Source organism: Lepidochelys kempii, chromosome 5 (genome assembly GCF_965140265.1).
Source record: "Lepidochelys kempii isolate rLepKem1 chromosome 5, rLepKem1.hap2, whole genome shotgun sequence".
Lineage (NCBI taxonomy): Eukaryota > Metazoa > Chordata > Testudines > Cheloniidae > Lepidochelys > Lepidochelys kempii.
The window spans coordinates 71,006,026-71,028,082 of NC_133260.1; the positions used below are offsets into that span (position 1 = coordinate 71,006,026).

Sequence of the window (22,057 nt, forward strand, 5' to 3'; positions counted from 1 at the left end):
GCAACGGGCACTCTTTTAAATGGAAGTGGCTTTTTAGTAAAATGGTTCTTAAAGTTGTTTTCTAATGATGATAGACTGTGTAGATTGTGCTAGTTGAGAGAGACTGTTTTTATTGTACTATAGCGTAGGAAAGGAATTACAGTTACAACTTTTTAAAATTTTGTCTCTTTAGATTCACACACTGAGAGTCTCCATTTAATCAAGGCAGTTTAACAATCTTTCAGAGATTAAAATTTAAGGGAGAGGGAGCTATTTAAAATTAGTTAGGCTAAAGAAATACAAACATACTCTTTATTTAGAGTCCACAGGGGGAAAAAACTGTCTTTCTGTGATACCTGAGCACTAATATATTGTAGAACAGGGGTAGGCAACCTATGGCACGCGAGCTGATTTTCAGTGGCACTCACACTGCCTGGGTCTTGGCCACCGGTCCGGGGGGCTCTGCCTTTTAATTTAATTTTAAATGAAGCTTCTTAAACATTTTAAAAAACTTATTTACTTTACATACAACAATAGTTTAGTTATATATTAGAGACTTATAGAAAGAGACCTTCTAAAAACGTTAAAATGTATTACTGGCATGCGAAACCTTAAATTAGAGTGAATAAATGAAGACTCGGCACACCACTTCTGAAAGGTTGCCGACCCCTGTTGTAGAATTTAGGCAGAACAGAAATTCCGACCTCAATGTGACCGATAAATTTAACTGTATAAAGAAAAGTGAACAGCTGGCCCAGTGGTACTGTTGCCTGATGTGTTGATTGTATATTGATTACATTACTGATTTAGTTTTCCCAGTTAGCACTCTGAAATTTGGCAGGTTCTTGTCCCAAGATCAGGCTCAGTATTAGCAGAATTACTGTTCAGTTGGGAACCCCAATGTGTACAGTTGCAACACTCAGACTTAGGAAATCACACTGTATTTATAATAGTTTTATTAACACGGTTAGCAAAGTCCCAAACACTGTAACTCACCATGGCAAAGATAACACAGAATGAGCTAAGCATCCATATACTCATACCATCTCTTGCAAAACAATCTGAAGTGTTAGTTGTCATCTTCCTGCTCCCCATGATCACCATCACCAGTGGTCATCATCCTGGCATATCACCACAGGCGCAAAGGCTGGGATACAGCTTTTCTAATGTTATACCGACACCACTATTCCTAATGCATATTCAGTCGGGATTTCAGCCCCTCTTCCTCATTTGTAATTCCTCACCCTACTAATGCTGTGGTGCCATTCTTCCATAGGTTATTAATTTTTTTACCTCAAGTTTATTATCATGGTAAACAAATTGACATATATGCTATTCTTGTGGTCAGATGTCTGTTGATGTCCCTAAATAAAAATATCCCCAGCTGGTGTAAACTAGCATCTTCAGTAGTTTGCAACATTTGTGATTATTACAAAACAGTAAACAAAGCCTTGTGCCATCTTGTGACTTAAGGTCACTGTTTGTTTACTTATGTATGCTAACTTATTGAGGAACTCCTCCTCACGCTATAAGGCTTTATACTTATGCTAACTGCTTAAGCTACCTTATAGGGCTAGGCTGATCAGTCTCTTGTAAAAAGAAAAGGAGTACTTGTGGCACCTTAGAGACTAACCAATTTATTTGAGCATAAGCTTTCGTGAGCTACAGCTCACTTCATCGGATGCATACTGTGGAAAATGCAGAAGATGTTTGTTTTTATACACACAAATCATGAAAAAATGGGTGTTTATCACTACAGAAGGTTTTCTCTCCCCCCACCCCACTCTCCTGCTGGTAATAGCTTATGTAAACACCCATTTTTTCATGATTTGTGTGTATAAAAACAAACATCTTCTGTATTTTCCACAGTATGCATCCGATGAAGTGAGCTGTAGCTCACGAAAGCTTATGCTCAAATAAATTGGTTAGACTCTGAGGTGCCACAAGTACTCCTTTTCTTTTTGCGAATACAGACTAACACAGCTGTTACTCTGAAACCTGTCAGTCTCTTGTGTTTCTGCTATCCATTCCTTACTCCTTTATTGTTTACTTACTATATAACTGTGACTACTCCATAGCTACATATTGACTACATGGGCTACAGTATAGTAGTGGTGCAGTATGCTACCCTGCATGGGATTAAAATTTGTTTCTGAGCTCTGTCCCTTGCTCCAGGTCAACATGTGCTAACTATGTGAAGTCACTATGCTCAGCCCCAAGATAAGAGGAGAGTGCCTGGCTTCATTCTTTTTGCATTAGTCAGTAAAGGGTCATTTGAATAAGCAATACTGATTGGCTTCAGAGTGCTGAATCCAGCCTGTCTGTGCCAGAGGGAGACTGGCTGTGATGCAGGATGTTTAGGAAGAGCAGAGTTACTCCTTGGGAAAAAGATGGGAATGTATAATGATCATATCTTTTCATTCATATATATGGTTTGGCATTGTGTTTGAGAAAATTTGCTGCCTTCTCCTAGGTAATACATAGAAAGTAGTAGTAGAATAACTGATGGTAAAAGGGGTCTGACAAAATAAAGACAGCATTAAATTGAATTTATTAAAAGAAAATAACTTTACTTGGGGCATCACTGAAAGGAAGATGTGGGGTGAATAGAAAAGTTGACACCCCCCCCCCCCAAGTGTGATCATTTGAATTTAAATAATTGACTACTCGTTTTCATTTCAGTTGCATCTTAAAATCCTTTCTTCAGAGCCAGTCTTGCTGGAAGAAATAGCCAAAGTGTCAACCCAACTAGAGGAAACCTGGATCCATTTACAGACTCTCTTCAATCAAAGTCTGTGTGTGTTAAATTATATGAAAAGTGCTTTGTTATAATGTGCCTTTGTTCCTATTTAAGAATGCTAATGTTGGATAAAAATCCCCTCAGCTTGCTGGTACTTTTTACATTGCAGATAAGTTTCTGATTCCAACAATACAGCTTTTATATGTCTTTGTTAAATAATACAGAATTCAATATTTAACTTTTATTTAGCTCATTTAAATTCAGTGTCAAAAATTGAACTTACAAATTTTTAAAATGTAAAGTGTCCCATTAAATGACTACTGGAGGCAATCTAAATTATTTTTAGAGATGAATAAAAATTAAGGACAAATATAGCGTAGCAAAGCTATAGTATCATGACCAAAAACAAAATGGGGCAGCAAATTATGAGAGAGACAGAGAAAGCAATAAACCTGCCAGTCTGTGTATATAAAATACTTTGTGTTTGTTAGACTTATGCTGTAGCTTATAAAAAGCCATTACTTTGTTAACAAATGTTAACTGTGAGCTAAAATAGTGATACAGAAACTGCACACCTCCTTGAAGCCAAATTGTCATTGTCATGACTAAGTGCTTGCTAAAGCCAATTTGAAGAAACTAGTTTGTTTTCACACTCTTGTAAATTGTTCTTTTTATTCAGATCCTTTTTACTCAAGCAAAGATTGCCAGCTGTAATATCAAAGATAGAATGTAAAAAAAAATTGCATTTGCATGTATGAAATGTATTATCTTGAAATTTTATGAGACTCCATTAGTGATAATGGGGAATAAAAGCATTCAGATTGACGTTCATTGTTAGCAGCACTGAATGTTAACTATGCAAATGAATATTACCCTCAATAAAAAAGGTATCTTAGTTTTTCTTTCAAAGAGAATCTTGAATTTTAAAAGGGTCTGTTTCAAGTGCTGCTGGTTCAGAATATGTCTAGAAGCCCAAGAATGGTTTTCTGTTGGACAAGTTAGTTAGTTCATTCTGTTTCATGCACTACAGATAGAAGCATTGTCTCACTGAGTAGCTGGTGTGTATATGTAGTTTAGAAAAACTTCTGATTAGAAGGGGCTGGTGCCCACCTAGGGCTGTGATTTTGTCATGGAGATCTCAGAAACTGTGAATTTGAATGAAGTCCATGAACCAGAGTGGTGTTGCGACCTGTGCACGAGGGTGCAGCACCACTCAGATTTGGCCCGTCCATCCCTCTGTCTCCATCTGTGGAGGGACAGATGAGCCAAACCTGAGTGGCGTTGCGATCCCATGCACCAGATTGCAGTGCCCAGAGGAGGGAGCTGGGACCAGCCCTGCAGGACAGGAGCCACTGATTTGGGGTGAGTGTGAGTTCACTCTCCAACACCCCTCCAGTCCCAGGCCTCACTTTTCAGTGCCCCCTGGCCTTGCCATAAATTTTTTTCCCTCATCTCTGCTGTGAAATTTACGCAAAATTTCTGTGCCAAAATTCTAATCTTACTTATATACCATATGACACCATAAGTATGAAACAGAAGTAAACTGATTAATTGCCATATATGCATAACTTTTTTCATTCCACTAAAACCACTGACCTCAGTTTCATTGTTTTCTTTTTAAGTAATCTGTTCTAGAGCAGCTCATGCTTATTTATCAAAGTGTGCTATGCTACCTGATGCAAGCTCTGCATTAAACTTTCAGGGTGCATGGGGGGGGGGGTTGCAAAAATGAGTTGAAAAAAACAAATGTAAATATTTTACAGAATTCAACTGATATTTTTCTCCTCTGTGTTCTGAAAAGCTGCCAAATGTCAAAGCATCCCTTCCTTCAGCCAGGAGAGGGTGTAGTGTTCATACTTCAGAAGGTATAACCTCTACAAAATAAATTGGCTGTCAGGAGATATTTGAAGAAATGCGGCTGCTTTTATTTGGGATTTTTAAGAAAAGAATTGACCTCTGCACTGGTATCTAGGTGAATTTCACTTAAAAATGTGCACGTGTACCACAAATATTTCTATATGTAACAGTAATTTCCAACTTTTACTAAGAACCCCTGGTGAACAGAGGCTTTTTATGGGCCACAACCAGATTTTGGTATTTCCTGTGCAACAGGTAATGAACTCTAAATGTAAAAAGCAGCGCAGAAGCTGAATTCTGTGCACTGCATTGTGTTCTGCCAAGCTGTTAAAGAGACATAAAATCTTGCCTGAGAGAGAAACTGATTTTTTTTTTAAGTATTCTTTTAAATTTTCCTATTCCTATTCTTTCCCATTTATAGTTGAAATCTGGCCATATATTCTGATACAGACACGGGGTCTTGGTGTAAGTAATCCTGCAAGATGTGGAGTACTTCCTGAAATGCGATGAATGTCCTCAGCTCACTTTTGTTGTTGTTGGCAAATAGGAGGTCAGCAACTTGCAAGATCAGCTCCAGTTTTTAGTTATGCTAGTTCTGTTTTTCATCTTAAAATATGTTTGGTTACTTAGAAATGTCTAGAAATAGTTGATAGGATATGTCTGGAGATAAATAGGATTATACAGCAGGAACTTAAACTGTACTTCAAAAATTTTTAAGTAGAATTGCAATTGAACTCCATAGTTAGGCTTTTGCATACTTAACTGAATTGTGTTAAATCATTCAACTGATATCTAAGCCTAGTAATGTTGCACCAGTGTAAAATTATATGTCAAATAACTAACAGTAGAGCAAAAAGAGGAGCATGGAGCATATGTTAAGGCTATTAATGAGAAAGGAAGGGGTATAATGTATAAGAAAAGGCAGGTGCTAATGGTGAGCAACTTAATAAGAGATGTGACTAGAGAGTCAAATTCACACCTGATGTAATTCCATTAAAGTCAGTGGAAATATACCAGGAATGAATTTGGTCCACCTTGTATAATCATAATTTTGAACCTGAGGACCATCTTCTGTCTCCTGGGTGTCTTACATCAAGATGGAGTGCAGTGTTTATTGCAGGTCTGAGTTGAACCTGAGACAAGTAACAAGCGTGTACGGAAGCAGAAAGAACATCTTACAAACCAAGATTAAGTGATTAAAATTTACTTTAACAAATAGGCTTTCCACGGTAGCTTTCTGAGAAATAATACTGGATCTACATTCATGGCTAGGTATGTGGAGAAATTCTAGGCTTCTTTTAAAGCAATTGAGTTTATAGAGGGTAGGTCAGATTACATAGGATGAGATTTGGGACAGGCAAGTATATGAGCATAACTTTTCAAAAGATAGCACTGGAATGGAGGAAAGGAAATAAAAACAAAAACCAACCAACCTAGGTAACAGTACTGTGCTGGATTCCTCACTCTTACTCTGATTCAGTAGTGGCCTATTCCAGAAGTTGGACCAGTTTCTTCAATGAGATTTGTCACAGAGCAGGGCACTACTTGCTGTGAGTAAAGGTGGCAGCATCCTGTCCCTATGGTTGTTAGATTGGAAGAACAAGCAAAATGTAGTGCAGAGAACAAATTAACTTGATAGGGCAGAATTGGAAATGTTAGGGTTGGAACTGGCTGAATAGTTTGTTCTGTATGATATATTTGGACAAAATAAACACATTTGCAAAATTACCAGTTGTCACTTTTTCAGATTTGCCATTAGCTTTTGAAGCTTGACTTTTAAAAATATTTCTATGACATTTCATAAAATGTTTTTCAGAAGACTTGTGAAAATTCACATAGGAATGATTTTTCCTGCTTGGGGCAGACCCACTCCCCGGAATGTAATTATCCATGTTAGAGTTTGGCCAGGAGTAACACACCTTCCCGTAAGCAAAGGGCCATGGTGTCTTGAACTGCTACAAATGGCCAGGACTATGTTCTTTATATTTTATCTGAAAAATAACAACCCCATCAGTATATTGTATTCTAGCACCATGCTGAGATGTTGGCTTAGTACTGATTCAGTGGTAAGACTGCCCCCTTCATAGGGAATAGCACCAATTCCTGCAGCTGGGTTTTTCTTGGGGCTTTCCTTGCTAAATATTGCCCAGACCAAGTCTTGTGAGGCTTGCAGGATCTAACAAGGTTATATGCATGGATTACTTGACAATAGCAATCTTCAGGTATCTGCACACCTAAATTTTGGGGTCAGATATGTTGAAGGAACAGTTCATAATCTTTTACATCAAAATTAAAAAAATCTTAAATTTTCTTTGTAAAAATAATAATTTTTTTTTACAAATTTTGGAAGTTATTTATTAGATGGGATAGATTTTGGCAATTAATTGATCTTTAACTATTCATGGTAAATAGGCCCAATGGCCTGTGATGGGATGTTAGATGGGGTGGGATCTGAGTTACTACAGAGAATTCTTTCCTGGGTATCTGGCTGGTGAATCTTGCCCACATGCTCAGGGTTCAGCTGGTCGCCATATTTGGGGTTGGGAAGGAATTTTCCTCCAGGGCAGATTGGAAGAGGCCCTGGGGAGTTTTCGCCTTCCTCTGTAGCATGGGGCACGGGTCACTTGCTGGAGGATTCTCTGCACCTTGAAGTCTTTAAACCATGATTTGAGGGCTTCACTAGGTGAGACATAGGTGAGAGGTTTATTGTAGGAGTGGACGGGTGAGATTCTGTGGCCTGCATGGAGGTCATTGTGCATGCATTGTGCAGGAGGTCAGACTAGATGATCATAATGGTCCCTTCTGACCTTAATATCTATGAGAATCTATGAGTCTAAGTATTGAAAAAAATCTAAATTAGAAACCAAAGGCCTTTCTTATTACTCATTGTGGGGAGACTTAATTGTGGACACATTTGTGGGCTTGGTATAGAAACATTAGTATGTGCAATCCATCTCTACCTGAATCTGATTGAAACAATTAATCCTTAAATAGCAATGAAGAGAAGTATGCTTGGCCCAATTGCTCCTCATTCGGTCTCCTTCCCCTTCCTGATTAGTATTTCAACTCTGTGAACTGCTGATCTTCCGTTTGTCTTTCTTTTTGGAAAGAGACATGCCATCCTACAACAACCCTGGAAGTACCTTATTCCTCCTGCACAATCACTTCCATGATTCCTTTATGTGGGTAGGGTTTCAGATTGGCTGCTATTCCATCTCCCTGGAGAAAGATGACCTGGTCTGCCTTGGAAGCCATTAAAATGACAGTTGCCAGGGCGATCCACTTGAAAGAGCTTTATGTCTCTAAAGGTTAATGAGAAGAAATAAAATCTGTTTTTAAAATGGAAAAAATGGCAGAAAAGGTTTAAAATATTTTCTTTCTTGCTGCCAAAAGTACCAGTACATCTAACTATAATATTACCACTTCCACCTTTAATTGAATTGGTTTGTTAGCACTGACTCCCCACTTGGTAAGGCAACTGCCATCTTTTCATGTGCTATAATATATATTCTGTTTACTGTATTTTTCACTTTGTGCATCTGATAAAGTGGGTTTTAGCCCACAAAAGCTTATGCCCAAATAAATTTGTCAGTCTCTAAGGTGCTACAAGGATTCCTCATCGTTTTTGCTGATGCAGACGAACACGGCTACTACTCTGAAACCTATAATATTACAGTGTGCAACTGAATGTGTCAGTGGAACATCATTAGAACAATGGAAATAAAGCTGCTGAAATAGACGTACAACAGCGAACCTGTATTTTACTTAGACATACTTAAACAAAAGTGAGGGAGTGGATGATGGCTCAAAACAGCAGCAGCAAAAGGAATGGGATATTTTCATGTCTTTGTTGATAATCTAAATTACCTGGGCCTGCAGTTGCACCTGCCCAGTTGTCAGGCAGCCAACGAGTGCATCTGAGCCACAGCAGAACCAACTGATTGGCAAAGGTAGTCATGTGGCTTACTCTTAAACCCAGCAGCTGCAGAGGATCAGTGACAGCTCAATGCACATGCCCATGGATTCTCTGCCTCCCTGTCTTTGTTTTTGCTTCGAGCCATGTTCCTGTGCCGCTCCAGCGTAGACCCTGCCCTGTGCCCAGCCTTGTTCTAGCCTTGCTCCTGTCTTGGAACTAGCCTGACTTTTGCCTTCTCTGACTTCAGGTAATCCAACTTCTGACCCTTGGCTGATTCCTGGCTCTAACTCTCGACCCTTGGCTCTTGCATTTGGGACTTTGACTTCTGTTCTGACTTTTGGCTCCGATCCCTGGTTGACTGTGCTCTGCTTTGACCTTGGGCTTTCGCATTTGGATGCTAAATTCACTTAAACTGAAAGTATATTTCACCAAACAGCCATAAAAGTCAGCCTTCTTCCAATCTGCCTTTGGGTCTGTGTGGTTTTTGTTTGTGTTTTTTTTTTTTTTTTTTTAAGTGCTGCTCACTAAAGCATTTGTTTGAGGCGGTGCTTGCTTGCTTCTACATGTTGTGCCTCCATTGGTTGATTCATGTAGTTATTAACACAATTTTTCAGGCTGGATGGAAAGAGTGAATACTGTAGTGAGGGCCTGGTCCTGGAAAAGAATGGATGTGATTTGGTCAGGATCTAGTGTACTCTATGGTTCCATAACTGCGGAGTTTGCTTCAAAATACACCTGGATGGAAAATTACACTTCAGAATCTAAGCGCTTATTTGAAAACAAAGTCTCTAGCCTCCTGAGTACGAAGGCAACCTAAAAATGTGAAATAGATGTGATAGTGTCGTCTTCCTGATTCTACTTACAGCCTGAGATGAGTTCAGAGTTGTGAACTGCCCCATTCACTCTATGGAATTTTAACACTGAAATTGAAGGAAGTCAGTCTAAAAGTCAGTACTGTCTCTTCCATTGTTGATCAATTTAGCACAAACATCCAGCTAATATACTTGTCCCAAGCTTCCCCATATCATCGTCAGTTGCGACATCTTTCACTGTGTAATAGCTTCCATCCTGAGAATTTCTGTGCAGTAGATTTGAGTTGTCAGTTCACATTTACTTTTTTCAAAATGCATAAGGAGACAGCATAAGACATTAACATTAAAACATCAGGCCACTGGCCTGAGTATAGTGCATATTTTAATATTAATTAGAAAAAAACTGTTTTTAAAGTTGTGCAACAGCTGCATTAAAATCTTAGTCTCCTGGGCCACAGTACTATAGAAGCCAGAGTCTTTGCTCCAGAATTTAGATCCAGCTTGCTGTGGAGTTCAGGAGTCATTGCAGCTACGTATGTGCCTCAGGTCTGGTGTACGCTTTAAAATTAGATTGACCAATCTACCTACCTACTGGGTAGTTAGGTTGAACTAGCTCTCGGTGTAGACACAGCTAGGTCCACACAAAAATTAACGACATCAATACAAAAACACCTTTTGTTGATGTAGGAATTGTTCCCGCTACAGCTGCACTTCCACAGCAGCTGTAGTATCGGCATGGCATCTGTCACCTGTGTGAAGGGGTGTTTCCTGCGAAACATCTTGTGCGGGCCCAAAATAATGCTTGATTACTTTGTTTGACTTTTCAGGGTTGTGATTTGGCTAAAACCCTTTAGTTGGGTATATTTAAATAATCTGACTCTCATCACTCTTCTGCTTCCACCTTATTAATCACCTCTACCTTTTCCCTGTTGTCAACACCTCAGTTTGTGATGTCCTCTTGTTTAGTTTTTAAGATAGGGGTTGCAGTGGACCTGGGTCATTATAAATTGCTACCACCTTCAATGTTCCTTGACCCATGCTTTTCAATATGGTGCTAAATGGGAGTGAACAGGTTTCTTTTGAGAGATTAAACAAGAGCCTCTGCTGACTTGAAATGAATTGATGCTTTTGAATGAGTCATAGAACACAACAGAGAATTTTGGAGAAAAATCAGCACGGCATTTGGCTCTTCATTTTCTAAGTGGGATAACAAATTATAATAATCACAGATGTGATCATTGGTTGCTACGTATTTTCCTGAAAGTGACAGCAAACCACTTTTTGAATAGCATTGTCAGGATTAGGTGTGATGGGCCGAATTTACCACACTTGAGCCATTCTTTTTAAGTGAGAAATCTGAGAAACTGTCCCAGATTGAAGTGTCAATAGAGGAGATTTTGGAATAAATTGATAAATCAACCAGTAATAAGTCACCAGGTCTCAAATATGAAATTGCAGAACTAATAACTCTAGTATGTAACCCATCACTTAAATTAGGTATCCTCCAGTCATCTGGTACAGAAACTAATGTGACACCAATTCTTTTTAAAAGGATGCAGAGGTGATCCTGGCACTTAAAGGTCAGTGAGCAATAACATGCAAATTGATTAAAAACTATAGTGAAGAACAAAATTATCAGACATACGGATTAACACAACCTGTTGGGGGAAGAGTCAATATGGCTTTTCTAAAGGGAAATCACTCCAATCTATTTGAATTCTTTGAAGGGGTCAACAAACGTGGACAAGGGTGATCCAGTGGATATAATGTACTTGGACTTTCAGAAAGCCTTTGACAAGGTCCATCACCAAAATAAGCAGTCATGGGATAAGAGAGAAGGTCCTCTTGTGGATCAGTAACTGGTTAAAAGTCAGGAAAGGGGGTAGAAATAAATGGTCATTTTTCAGAATGGAGAGAGATAAATAGTGGTAGTCCCTCCAGGGATCTGTGCTGGGACCAGTGCTGTTCAACTTCTTCATAAGTGGGGTAAAAGCGGGGTAAACAGTGAGGTGGCAAAATTTGCAGATGATACAAAACTATCTTGAGTAATTAAGTCCAAAGCAGACTTGTGCAGAGGTACCAAGGATCTCACAAAACTGTGTAACTGGGCAACAAAGTGGCACATGAAATGCAATGATAAATGCAAAGCACTACACCTTGGAAAAATCCCAACTATACATACAAAATGATGGGATCTAAATTAGCTGTTACCACTCAAAAAGAGATCTTGGGGAGAGTTCTCTGAAACCACCTGCTTAATGTGCAAGAGGAGTCAAAAAAAGCTAACAACGTTAGGAAAAAAGAAAAGGAGGACTTGTGGCACCTTATAGACTAACCAATTTATTAGAGCATAAGCTTTCGTGAGCTACAGCTCACTTCAGAGCTTATGCTCTAATAAATTGGTTAGTCTCTAAGGTGCCACAAGTCCTCCTTTTCTTTTTGCGAATACAGACTAACACGGCTGTTACTCTGAAACGTTAGGAAAGGGAGAGAGAAATCAGAAAATATAATACCCCTATACAAATTCATGGCATGCCAAAACCCTGAATACTGCATGCAGTTCTGCTTGCCTCATCTAAAAAAAAAAGATACCCTTCTCTGTGCCTTTTCCAATTCTAATGTAACAAAAATAACTAAGGGTATGTAACAGCTTCCAAGTGAGGAGAGATTAATAAATCTGGGGCTTTTCATCTTGGAAAAAAGATCACTAAGCGAGGATTTGATAGAGGTCTATAAAGTCATGAATGGTGTGGAGAAAGTGAATAATGAAGTTTTATTTATGCCTTCATATAACACAAGAACTAGGGGTCACCCAACAAATTTAATAGGGAGTAGGTTTAAAACATAAGGAAGTACTTCTTCACATAACATGCAGTCAACCTGTGGAACTCATTGCCACGGGATGTTGGAAAGGCCAAAACTATAATTCATTTTAGAACCCCACTAGATAAGTTCATGGAGGATAGGTCCATCAATGGTTATTAGCCAAGATGGTCAGGGATGCAATCCCATGCTCAGGGTGTCCCTAGCATTTGATTGCCAGAAGCTGGCAGTGGATGACAGGGTATGGGTCATTTGATGATTGCCTGTTCTATTGATTCCCTCTGAAGCACCTGGCATTGGCCTCTACCTGGAACATTGGTCTGATCCAGTATGGCTGCTCTTATGTTCTTAATTGGCACACTTGTTGGTAGTTACAAAAAATGGAAAGGATAGAACATGCATGGAGACTGAATTGCCCTCTCAACTTTAGGTAAGTGATGAGGCCACAGGAATAAGCTTGCATGGCCAATGCCCATGCAGTGCCTGCTTTGTGGATAAATGACTTCACTCTGTTGTGCTTTCTATCCAAGCACCTTTTGCAGCACTAAATTTACCCAATTTAGAAAAAAAAAAAGTTTGTTTCCAAATCTGTACTGAAAAATATATTAACATTTGTTGGACTGGGACCCCAACAGTGGTAGTTCTTTAGAGACCAAAGTAACATGTTAAATCCTGTTCCACGTACCCCTCCTTCCAACGAGAGGAAAATGATTCCATCAGAATTCTAACTTCCCACATTGTATTGCAAACTGTTGGATCCTAAATGAGATCACTTTTTCTGGTTATTTTTGCAACATTCTGTCCAAATGTTTGTAACGTTGGTGGAACAGCTTCTAACTTCCTACCTATAAGAGAAAATGTCTTCATAAGATAAATCATGCTAGTTTATGTTCCTAGAGTCCAGAGGCATAGGGCATGAAAATCATTGAATCCATACGAGTGAGAGAAGCCAGTTGTCCAATTTACCGTTATGTAGTCTTTGACTCACTTACAATATATGTCATCAAGTGATACTTGCTTTTATCTTGATACGTTATAAGAATGAGTTGTTGCTTTAATCATGTATTACAAAAAATATCATAGAGGTGTTGCTGTGTTAATTATTTGATTGATCTACTTCTTTATAGTGATGTGCACCAATGGTGATGCATTATTCAAAAGATAATGGTGCTCCCTGTCAACTCCATATAATTACAGAATACAAGTCATCCAAATTCCCACATGCTGAAAGATGTGTTTTTGGCAACAAATGACAATAAGAGTGCTAACAATCGGAAATAGTATATGTGATGGGGTGGCTGGCTGCCTCTCACTGGCAGAAAAGGGGTTAAAAGCAGCCCTACGGAGGCTGTGCTAGAGACAGCCTGTCAGAGCAGGGCTGAAGGAAGCAGCCGATCAGGGTCAAGTAGGCCCCTATAAAAAAGAGAGCTGCAGGGCAGAGGAAGGCAGTTCTCTGCTGGGAGCCCAGGGAGGATGGACCCTCTCTGGAGGGCTGAGAGAACTGCCAGCACCCTGGACAGAGCAGTGCTGCTAGCAGGAACTGGGGGAGTGAGAGAGAGCTCCTAGCTGGCTGCTGGAGTTTGCAGACTTAGGCCCTGAGGCAAGGGCGAAGAGGATGCTGGGGCCACGAGGAAGTGGCCGGACAATTTGCTGCAGTAGCCACTAAGGGAAGTGGCTGAACAGCAGACTGCAGGTCGAACGGAGGGGGCACAGTGCATTTTGAAAAAGCTGAAAGCTATCATCAAAACAAGATGGACAGACACAGGTAAATGCCAAACAAAGACAAATGTAATCACCAATAATCATAAAATCAAAGTACATTGAAACAGGATAAGACTTTTATCATTGGCAGAGGTATTTTTTTAAGGGACCTTATTTTCAAAGATACTGAGCAGCTAGTGTTCCCATGGACTTATATGGAGTTGAGAGTGCTCCATACCTCTGAAATTCCCTTCTTTATACATTTAAAGATCACATTAGCCCTTTTGACCACAGCATCACTTTGGGAGACCATGTTCAGCTGATTGCAAATGGCACAGAAATTGGTGGGTAAACTTAGTAATGATTTTATTTCCTTCCATGTCGCTGATTAAAAATGTTAAGTATCACAGAAACACACTTGCTAAATGATGACTTCCCATTTACAAGTACATTCTGAGGCCTGTCAGACAGCTTTTAATCTATTTAATGTGTGCCATATTAATTTTGTATTGACAGAAAAGTCCATGTCAAAAATGATGCCGAGGTAATAGTCCTGAATAAGGCTGGATGGTGGACAGAGAATGGCTTTCCCAACAAGCTCTCTGCTTCCACCTAACAGCTCTGTTTTAGCCATGTTGACTTTGAGCTGATGGGTAGATATCTACAAAGGGATGTCAGAGAGACAAACTGAAATTTTTGTGTGGACAGAAGGAGACAGGTTTGCAGTAAAGGTAAATCTGTGAGTTGTCAGTGTAATTAATTTTTGTGTTTCTGAAGGAGACTAAGGTATAGAGGGAAAGAGAAAGGTACAAAGATGGAGCCTTATGGAACTCCCACAGAAAGTTGGAGAGGGTGATGAGGCGGATCCTTCAAAGGACATGCTGAAATAGTGAATAGGGAGTCAGGAAGAGAATCAGAAGAGCACAGATTCATGAAAGCTAAGAGAGAACAAGATTTCAAGAAAACAGCACAGTCCAAAGTGGCTGACAGGTCAGTGAGGATGGAGTATTGGTTCTGAGCTTTAGCTAGGAAGAGGTTATTAGAAACTTTGGCAAAAGTAGTTTCAGTGGAGTGTGAGAGGCAGAAGCCATATTGGAAAGGATCAGGATGGAATTGGAGAGGAACTGCAGACAATGATTGTAAACAGCATGTTCAATGAGCTTAAAGATGAAACGGAGATGGGGCGGTAGATGGAGTGGCAAGTGAGGTCAAAGGTTGTTTTAAGACAGAAGAGACTAGACAATGCTTGTATTGTGAGGGGAAAGAGTCAAAGGAGAGTGAGAGGTTACAGGAAGAGTAAGGGAGAGGATGAGGGTGAACAGGAGATGGGATGGAGTCATAGGGGCAAATGGAGGGGTTAAAGGAGGAGAACAAGTGAGAAACCTTTACCTGTGACAGAAGGAGATGAGTGTTGTAGGAGGGGAAGGGGAACGGGAAGGCAAGCTAAGGGGAGGGGGAAAATGTCACATTTTCTCTTGGAAGAAATCAGCGAGATTCTTGGCGCAGGGAAAAGTGGAGGCAGAAGGAGGGGAGTGTTTGAGTAGTGAGTCAAAGGTGGCAAAAAGGTGCTGGGACTGAGGACATGGGATTCAATTAAGTTAGAGAAGTGTTATTGTTTAGCTTGGAAGGTGGCAAAACTGAAGGAAAAGCGAACAAATTGTAGTGGAGGAAATCAGTCTGGTCTCAGGATTTACATCAGAGATGCTCCACAGTGCAAGAGCAAGGTGGAGAAGTGGATGTTGGGTGTAAGCCAGAACATGGGTTTGGCAGGCAGAGCTTGTGATGGGGGAGAGGGGAAAAGGAGTCAAGGATGGAGGAGAATGAAGCATGAAGAGAATCACAACATACTAATGGAAGAAGGGGAAGACGGGACAGTTGAAAAGTCATTAGCATTGATGGACTGAATGTCACAGAAAGGCTGAATGACAGGGCATGTTGGGGCAGTGGGATGGCTAGTGAACTATGTTGAAAGTCACCAGGTGGTGGTGGTAGAGGGGGATCTCAGCAACATAGGAATCAGAGGAAGAGCAATACTTGGAGAAGACCAAATCAAGTGAACAGCACTTTTAGTGAGTGGGAGAGTTGTATCAGGGCTGTAGGTCAAATGAAGTGAGGGTGAGGAAAAGTGCATTTGAGGGGCCAGATGTCATCAACATGGAGACTTCTTCTGTGGCATGGTTAGCAATTCAAGAAGGATTGAGTTAATGTCTAATTGTATTGGAGAACATTTCACAATTACTACAGCTTTGAATGACTTTGCTTTTAATAAATGACAGTCTGCATGATCGGTAAATTAAAATGATAAAATCCTGCTGTTAAGAAAGATCTGCACAGGATCTCTAACCACTGAAGAGAGAAGATCTCTTCTGTACTCCAAGACTCACTACTGACAGGGATTAGAAGAATGTTTCTTTCTTATAATAAATGCGTGGGTGAATTCTCTACTGCTTTGCGTAATATACTAATGTGCTACTTTAAAGAGATTTGGAAACTCCTATAATTTTAAACAAAAGCAACTGGGTAATCTGATGAAGACAAGACTTCTATATAAAGCCCCTAGAATCTTAACTAATAACTCAGAAATAAATTCAGAAAGAACAGCTGTTTTACTTATGTGCAATGGGGAAAAATGAGTTAATCAACCACTTGGATTAAAGAGAAGTGGAGACTGACAGTATTCTCAGCAACATTACCGTCTTTATTATTTTTCTAGATAATACTTAGTCCTGCCATGAGTGCAGGGGACTGGACTAGATGACCTCTCAAGGTCCCTTCCAGTCCTTTGATTCTATTAAAATGACCCTATATGAGAGGTTTTACACAAATTGGAATGAATGAAGAGTGAAGGGAGGGGTAATCCTCTTCTTTCATAGGCCTTTTTCTAATCTATCAAAATAAAGAGAAGGTGATCACAGATGAAGAGTTCCATAAATCTGTAACTGAAAAGATATTCTCAATACGGTAAACTATAAACCTTTCATGTTCTGACAGTTGCTTTCTAGAATTATCCAATTTCTCTTCTTTCTCATCACTGTGACCCTCGTTACTTAGATCGTAGGTAATTATTTTTCCAAAAGGATTTTATCTTCAGATATTCCCTGAGTTATAATTATGATCTTTCCAACATCAAGAGAATAAGGTTTGTTAGTATTAATTAATGAGGTTCCGGTTATTCCTTCTATTACTCTCAATAATCACATTTCTTTCACTGTATTCCCATCTCTGCTTCCATTTATCACAGCCAGTAATCACAAAGGTTGAATAAAACATTAGTCACATCTGGTCATCTCAGCACTTTCTAATCTATGTTCCTCCTTTTAAGCAGAACTTTATTCTTGCATTGTTTAGGTATGTTTCTTCCTTTAAACAAAAGAGAAAGTGTCTGCTATGAGTAATATTGGGGAGTAAAGAAAAATCTTTTGTTCCATTAGCCTTTTAATTACCCTAGAAATAGTCTCTTACCATGGTTGAACTCAATAAAATTGGAATAGTTTCTGTTTACAAACCATGAGGTGAACAGTTTCCATAGCCAGCCAACTTTCTCCTGCAAGAAATCCATGTCTTAGCATAGGCAACTTCAGTCACAACACCATTTGGGGATACCCCAACAATGACAACAAGGGGGAAGAAGCTGAGAAGTGGGCAGCAACAAACAATTTGACCTTGTTTTATGACTTCAAGGATGAATGTAACTTCCAAAACTCACGATGGAATAAGAGGTACAATCCCAACCTAGCCGTTGTGACCCTGATAATGCAGGCAACTCCAAAAGGGAGGTCATGATAGTAATCACAGCATAGACCAGTGCAAGTGACAACAGAGGCTGCATTACCACTCAGGAAAGCATTGTCTGCCAAGATTCAATTTCAGAAAGGCCTTCCTAGGCTTACCTTTGCATTAGATGAATCCATGTATAATATTACTCCCACACACAAGCACTGTGGAGAATTTGTCTCCCTGGCATGGAAGTCTGCCCCAAAGCACATCCCTAGGTCAGGGGTGCTCAACCTTTTTCCTTCTGCGGCCCTCCTGCAACATGCTATAAAAATTCCACCTGTGTCACAACAACTGTTTTTCAGGACATTAAAATCCAGGGCCGGCATTAGGGGTATCAAGTGGAGCAATTGCCCAGGGCCTCACACCACAGGGGCCCCGCAAAGCTAAGTCGCTCGGGCTTTGGCTTCAGCGCAGCTCTGGATTTGGCTTTCTGCCCTGGGCCCCAGTGAGTCTAACGCTGACCCTGCTCACTGGTTTGTTTTGGTGGACCCTCTGAAACCTGTTCGTGTTCCTCCCATGGGCCCCGGGCTGAGAACCACTGTCCTAGAGGATATCGGACACTATGGGTATGTCTACACTGCAATTAAAAATCTGCGGCTGGCCTGTGCCAGCTGACTCAGGCTTGCAGGGCTCAGGCTAAAGGGCTGTTTAATTTCAGTTGTAAGACATTCAGGCTCAGGCTGGAGCCTAGGCTCTAGGACCTGTGAGGTGGGAGGATCCCAGAGCTCAGGCTGTAGCCTGAGCCTGAAAGTCTAAACCTCAATTAAACAGCAATGTGAGCCCAAGTCAGCTGGCATGGGCTAGCCACGGATGTCTAATTGCAGTGTAAACGTACCTTCTATGGACTTGGGCTGTCAAAACAGACAAGCCAACAATAGAGAGAACAGCCAGAAATGTTTGACCTGGATCCCTTCAGTGAAGAAATCACTAGGCTTGAGGAAATGCTTGAGAGAGAGAGAGAGGATAGGAATGGTGCTGCCACTGGAGGGAGCTAATTGAAACAACAAACCTGTGCCAGAAGAGTAAAAAAGTGTGGACCGCCATTTGCAAGCTGAACCCTGAAGAACAGCAACCAAGCAAAGCACATCATTGCAGTTTCTCCCAACCTAGTTGCATGCCTACGCCTCCTAAATGGCAAAACCACCCACAAAGCACAGAATGAAACAAGTCAAGAAGGAACTTGTCTCACTTCTCAGAGTCAGCAAAGTTCCTCAATGAGCAGCTCAACACTGAGGAGCTGGCAGTAGCCATGAAAACTCTATAATATGGAAAGGCAGCTGGACTCGATGGTATAGCTGATGAATTATTACTACACTAGATGAGAGTGCAGAAATGGCTGTTTGACTATTGGACAGAGACAATGCAGAGACCCAGTCTGTGGAGACTGGCCCAAGTGGTTGCACTACACAGGCCACATAAAGACCTTAACTCTGCAAAGAGTTACTGCCCAATATCCTTACTCTACCAGTTATCATTTGCTCAAATAGCTTGTTAGTTGAGCAGAGTAGCACCAGTAGTGGAAGGGCAGCTGACTGATTACCTCCCTGGACAGAAACCAGGTTGGTTGATGCTGTGACCAAACTGTAAACTCAACTCAATACATCAGATGTCTTTGAAACCTGCAAATTACAGGATTATTGATGTCCGCTGTTTATGACACTGTGAGTAATCATATACTTCTACTGAAATTGGGATGAATTTTGAGAAATAGCAAGATGTTCCAGGTAATCTCCTCCCTGCTTGAAAAGTGATGTTTCTTTGTCATGATGGAGGGTCAGAAAAGTTGATGTACTCAGCAGAATGGATTGTCCCAAGGTTCAGTTCTGTCACTCTTGCTGTTTAATGTCTATACAAATGACCACCCAGAATTCCCCAACATGCAAAGATTGATTTGTGCAGATGAGCTTTGTGTTGCCACCCGTTCGGAAAGATTTTAGGACATGGAGAGTATTTTAACTGGCTACCTGAGTGTACTTGGAAAATACTATTCCACTTGATTCCTGAATGCAAACCCTGGCAAGACACAAGTGCGTGCCTTCCACCTGAAACCTCATCAGGCCAAGCAAAAACTCCAGACATCATGGCATGATACAGTCCTTGAGCACTGTGAACACTCAGTGTACCTGGGGCTCACATTAGACCAAAGGCTGACACTCAAAGTGCACCTCAATAAGCTGAAAAAGTGAATGCCAGACATCATATACTGGCCAACCGAAAATGGGGAGATGACCCCAAAACACTTCAAGCAACTAGTCCCATCCTTTGTTACACATCTGTGGAGATCTGTGCCTCAGTATGGTTGCTCTTAACCCAGGCACATCTAATTGATACTGAACTTAATCAATCCAGGAGGATCATCACAGGGACTTTGAAACAAACTCCCACACTGTCACTATGCCTCCGAGGGACTGCACCACCATTGGGGAGGCGGGATGCTTTCAGTAAAAAGGAGAGACAAAAACAGGGGCATGATCCAAGATATCCAGTGTATGGACACATTCCACCACCTATGAGTCTGAAGTCCAGAAAGAGCTTTGCAGCTGAAAATCTTACCCCAAAATACCGCTGGGAAGGCCACAGAGGGATGAAATGCTGCTGATCTTGGGGAGCTTGGTTCCTTCAGAACAACTTCCCCCAGATACTGACCTCAAATGAATACATTGGTGTACTCTAAATTGTCACCGGTCTTTGCTACCCCCGCTCTTGCTCAATGTGACCCAGTGGAAGTTCAGGACTGATCTCAAATGTGGAGAGCCATCGATATCCTGTACTCCGAGGAAATATTTGAGACAAGTGACAACACCAGGTCTTGGCTGTGGTTTTTGGAGTGACAAACTATGATGGTGACCCCATAATTCAAACTGTAACAGTTATGCTGAGGGACTGTCTATCTGCTTTGGGACTGACCCAAGAAACAGATGCACACTCTTCCTATTGTTGTTCAGGTAGTGACCTAGTTGTGATGAGCTAATTCTAAATCTTAGCAGTGCCCACTCAATGGTGGTGGTGGTAGTAGTAATTAATTTCCACTTACTGTATATAGTACCTTTCGCCCAAAGATTTCAAGGCACTTTACAAACTAATGCCTAAATTTAGCCTCACAAAGGTAGGCTAAAGCGTTATTAGATTTTACACATAGGAAAACAGAGAGGCTAAATGACTTACTGAAACTCACACAACAAATCAGGGGGGCGTCAGGAATAGAACTATAGAATCCTAACTCTAAGTTCCTTGCTGTAACTACTAGCTAACACTACCTTCATGACAGGTTAAGATCAGGTGGTATGGAGGTTTTCTGCATTGTTAAACAGGGTACCTACTTACACCTTCTTTCTGCTTCCAAATTAGTCTGATTCCAGAATTGGAATGCTAGCACTTTTGTAATAAAAGCCATCCAGTCACTTTATCCATGAGTTTCCCATAATTCCCTAGATCTTCTCCTGCTGTCCATCTGACGTACTAAGCTATCTTCAGAAAAGCCTTCTCCCTTCACCAGCACAAGCAGTGTTATTGTGTGTGTTCAGAGAAAACATAAATAGTACCATGTTGGCATTACTCATGGTCTTAGTTGCATGACTAGTCAAACATTTAGGGCCTGTTTTGACTCAAGTCAGATTGTGTTCTGTTGTTCCTACTACAGGAAAAGGGATCCATACTGTGCCGCAATAGGAATTGAGGACAGCCTCAGCACTTGTAAAAGGCTTTCAGCAGCTCCTAGAGTTACGCATAAATAACAAGAAAAGGTCCCTGCCCTGGAGAATTTACAATCCAAGGACTTGATTCTGCCCCTATAGAAATTAATGGCAAAACTTCCCTTGACTTCAGTTGGCTGTACGATTGACCTTGTATTAAACCTCACACAACAAAGAATAATGAATAGTTGTAGAGAGAGAAGAGGAGTAAACATCACAAGATGTGTTTTTGTTAATGTCCTGGCTTTTTCAGAATGTTTTTTTATACACAGGGCTGTTAATACTACCTATTATTAAGGCTGTCTGACACTTTCCATTATGTTTTCAGTTGCTTATATCCTTGTCAAACTTTAATAATTTGGACTGAAATTTTCCGTGCTGTGTGTCTGCCTCTGGCAGAATTCTTAAAGTTTCAGCCAAAACGTTTCAGCAGTTTCCAAGAACAAACTCCCCTCCAGAGCCTGGAATGGAACTCAAGATTCTTGACTAGTGTATGATCATATAATTAAAAAGTGTATCATACACAAAGGGCCTAAATTCTGGCATTTCTTAACTTTTGAATGCTTGACTTTGCAGACTTAATGTTCTCTTTGTGTGTGTGTGTGTGTGAGAGAGAGAGAGAAAAATAATAGTTTGAAGAAGCAAACTTCCTTCCCTTAAGGGCAGGACTGGACATTCTATTGTTCATTTCTGGGGTGGCAAAATGGGTTTATGATCTGGTGTTTACGTGTCAACTCCTGTGCAGGCATCCCAAGATACA

At 40.5% G+C, this 22,057-nt stretch overlaps 1 protein-coding gene across 1 annotated transcript in view; it reads left to right on the forward strand.

Annotated features, from left to right (window-relative positions):
• The window catches only part of WDR36 (WD repeat domain 36), a 51,736-nt gene extending 48,192 nt beyond the window's left edge, over positions 1 to 3,544 (forward strand). Inside the window, exon 23 of the mRNA XM_073344678.1 lies at positions 2,662 to 3,544. Coding sequence (XP_073200779.1) covers positions 2,662 to 2,811 — 150 coding nt within the window. The 3' untranslated portion in view covers positions 2,812 to 3,544. The remainder of the gene's footprint in view (positions 1 to 2,661) is intronic.
• Positions 3,545 to 22,057: the final 18,513 nt, after the last annotated feature.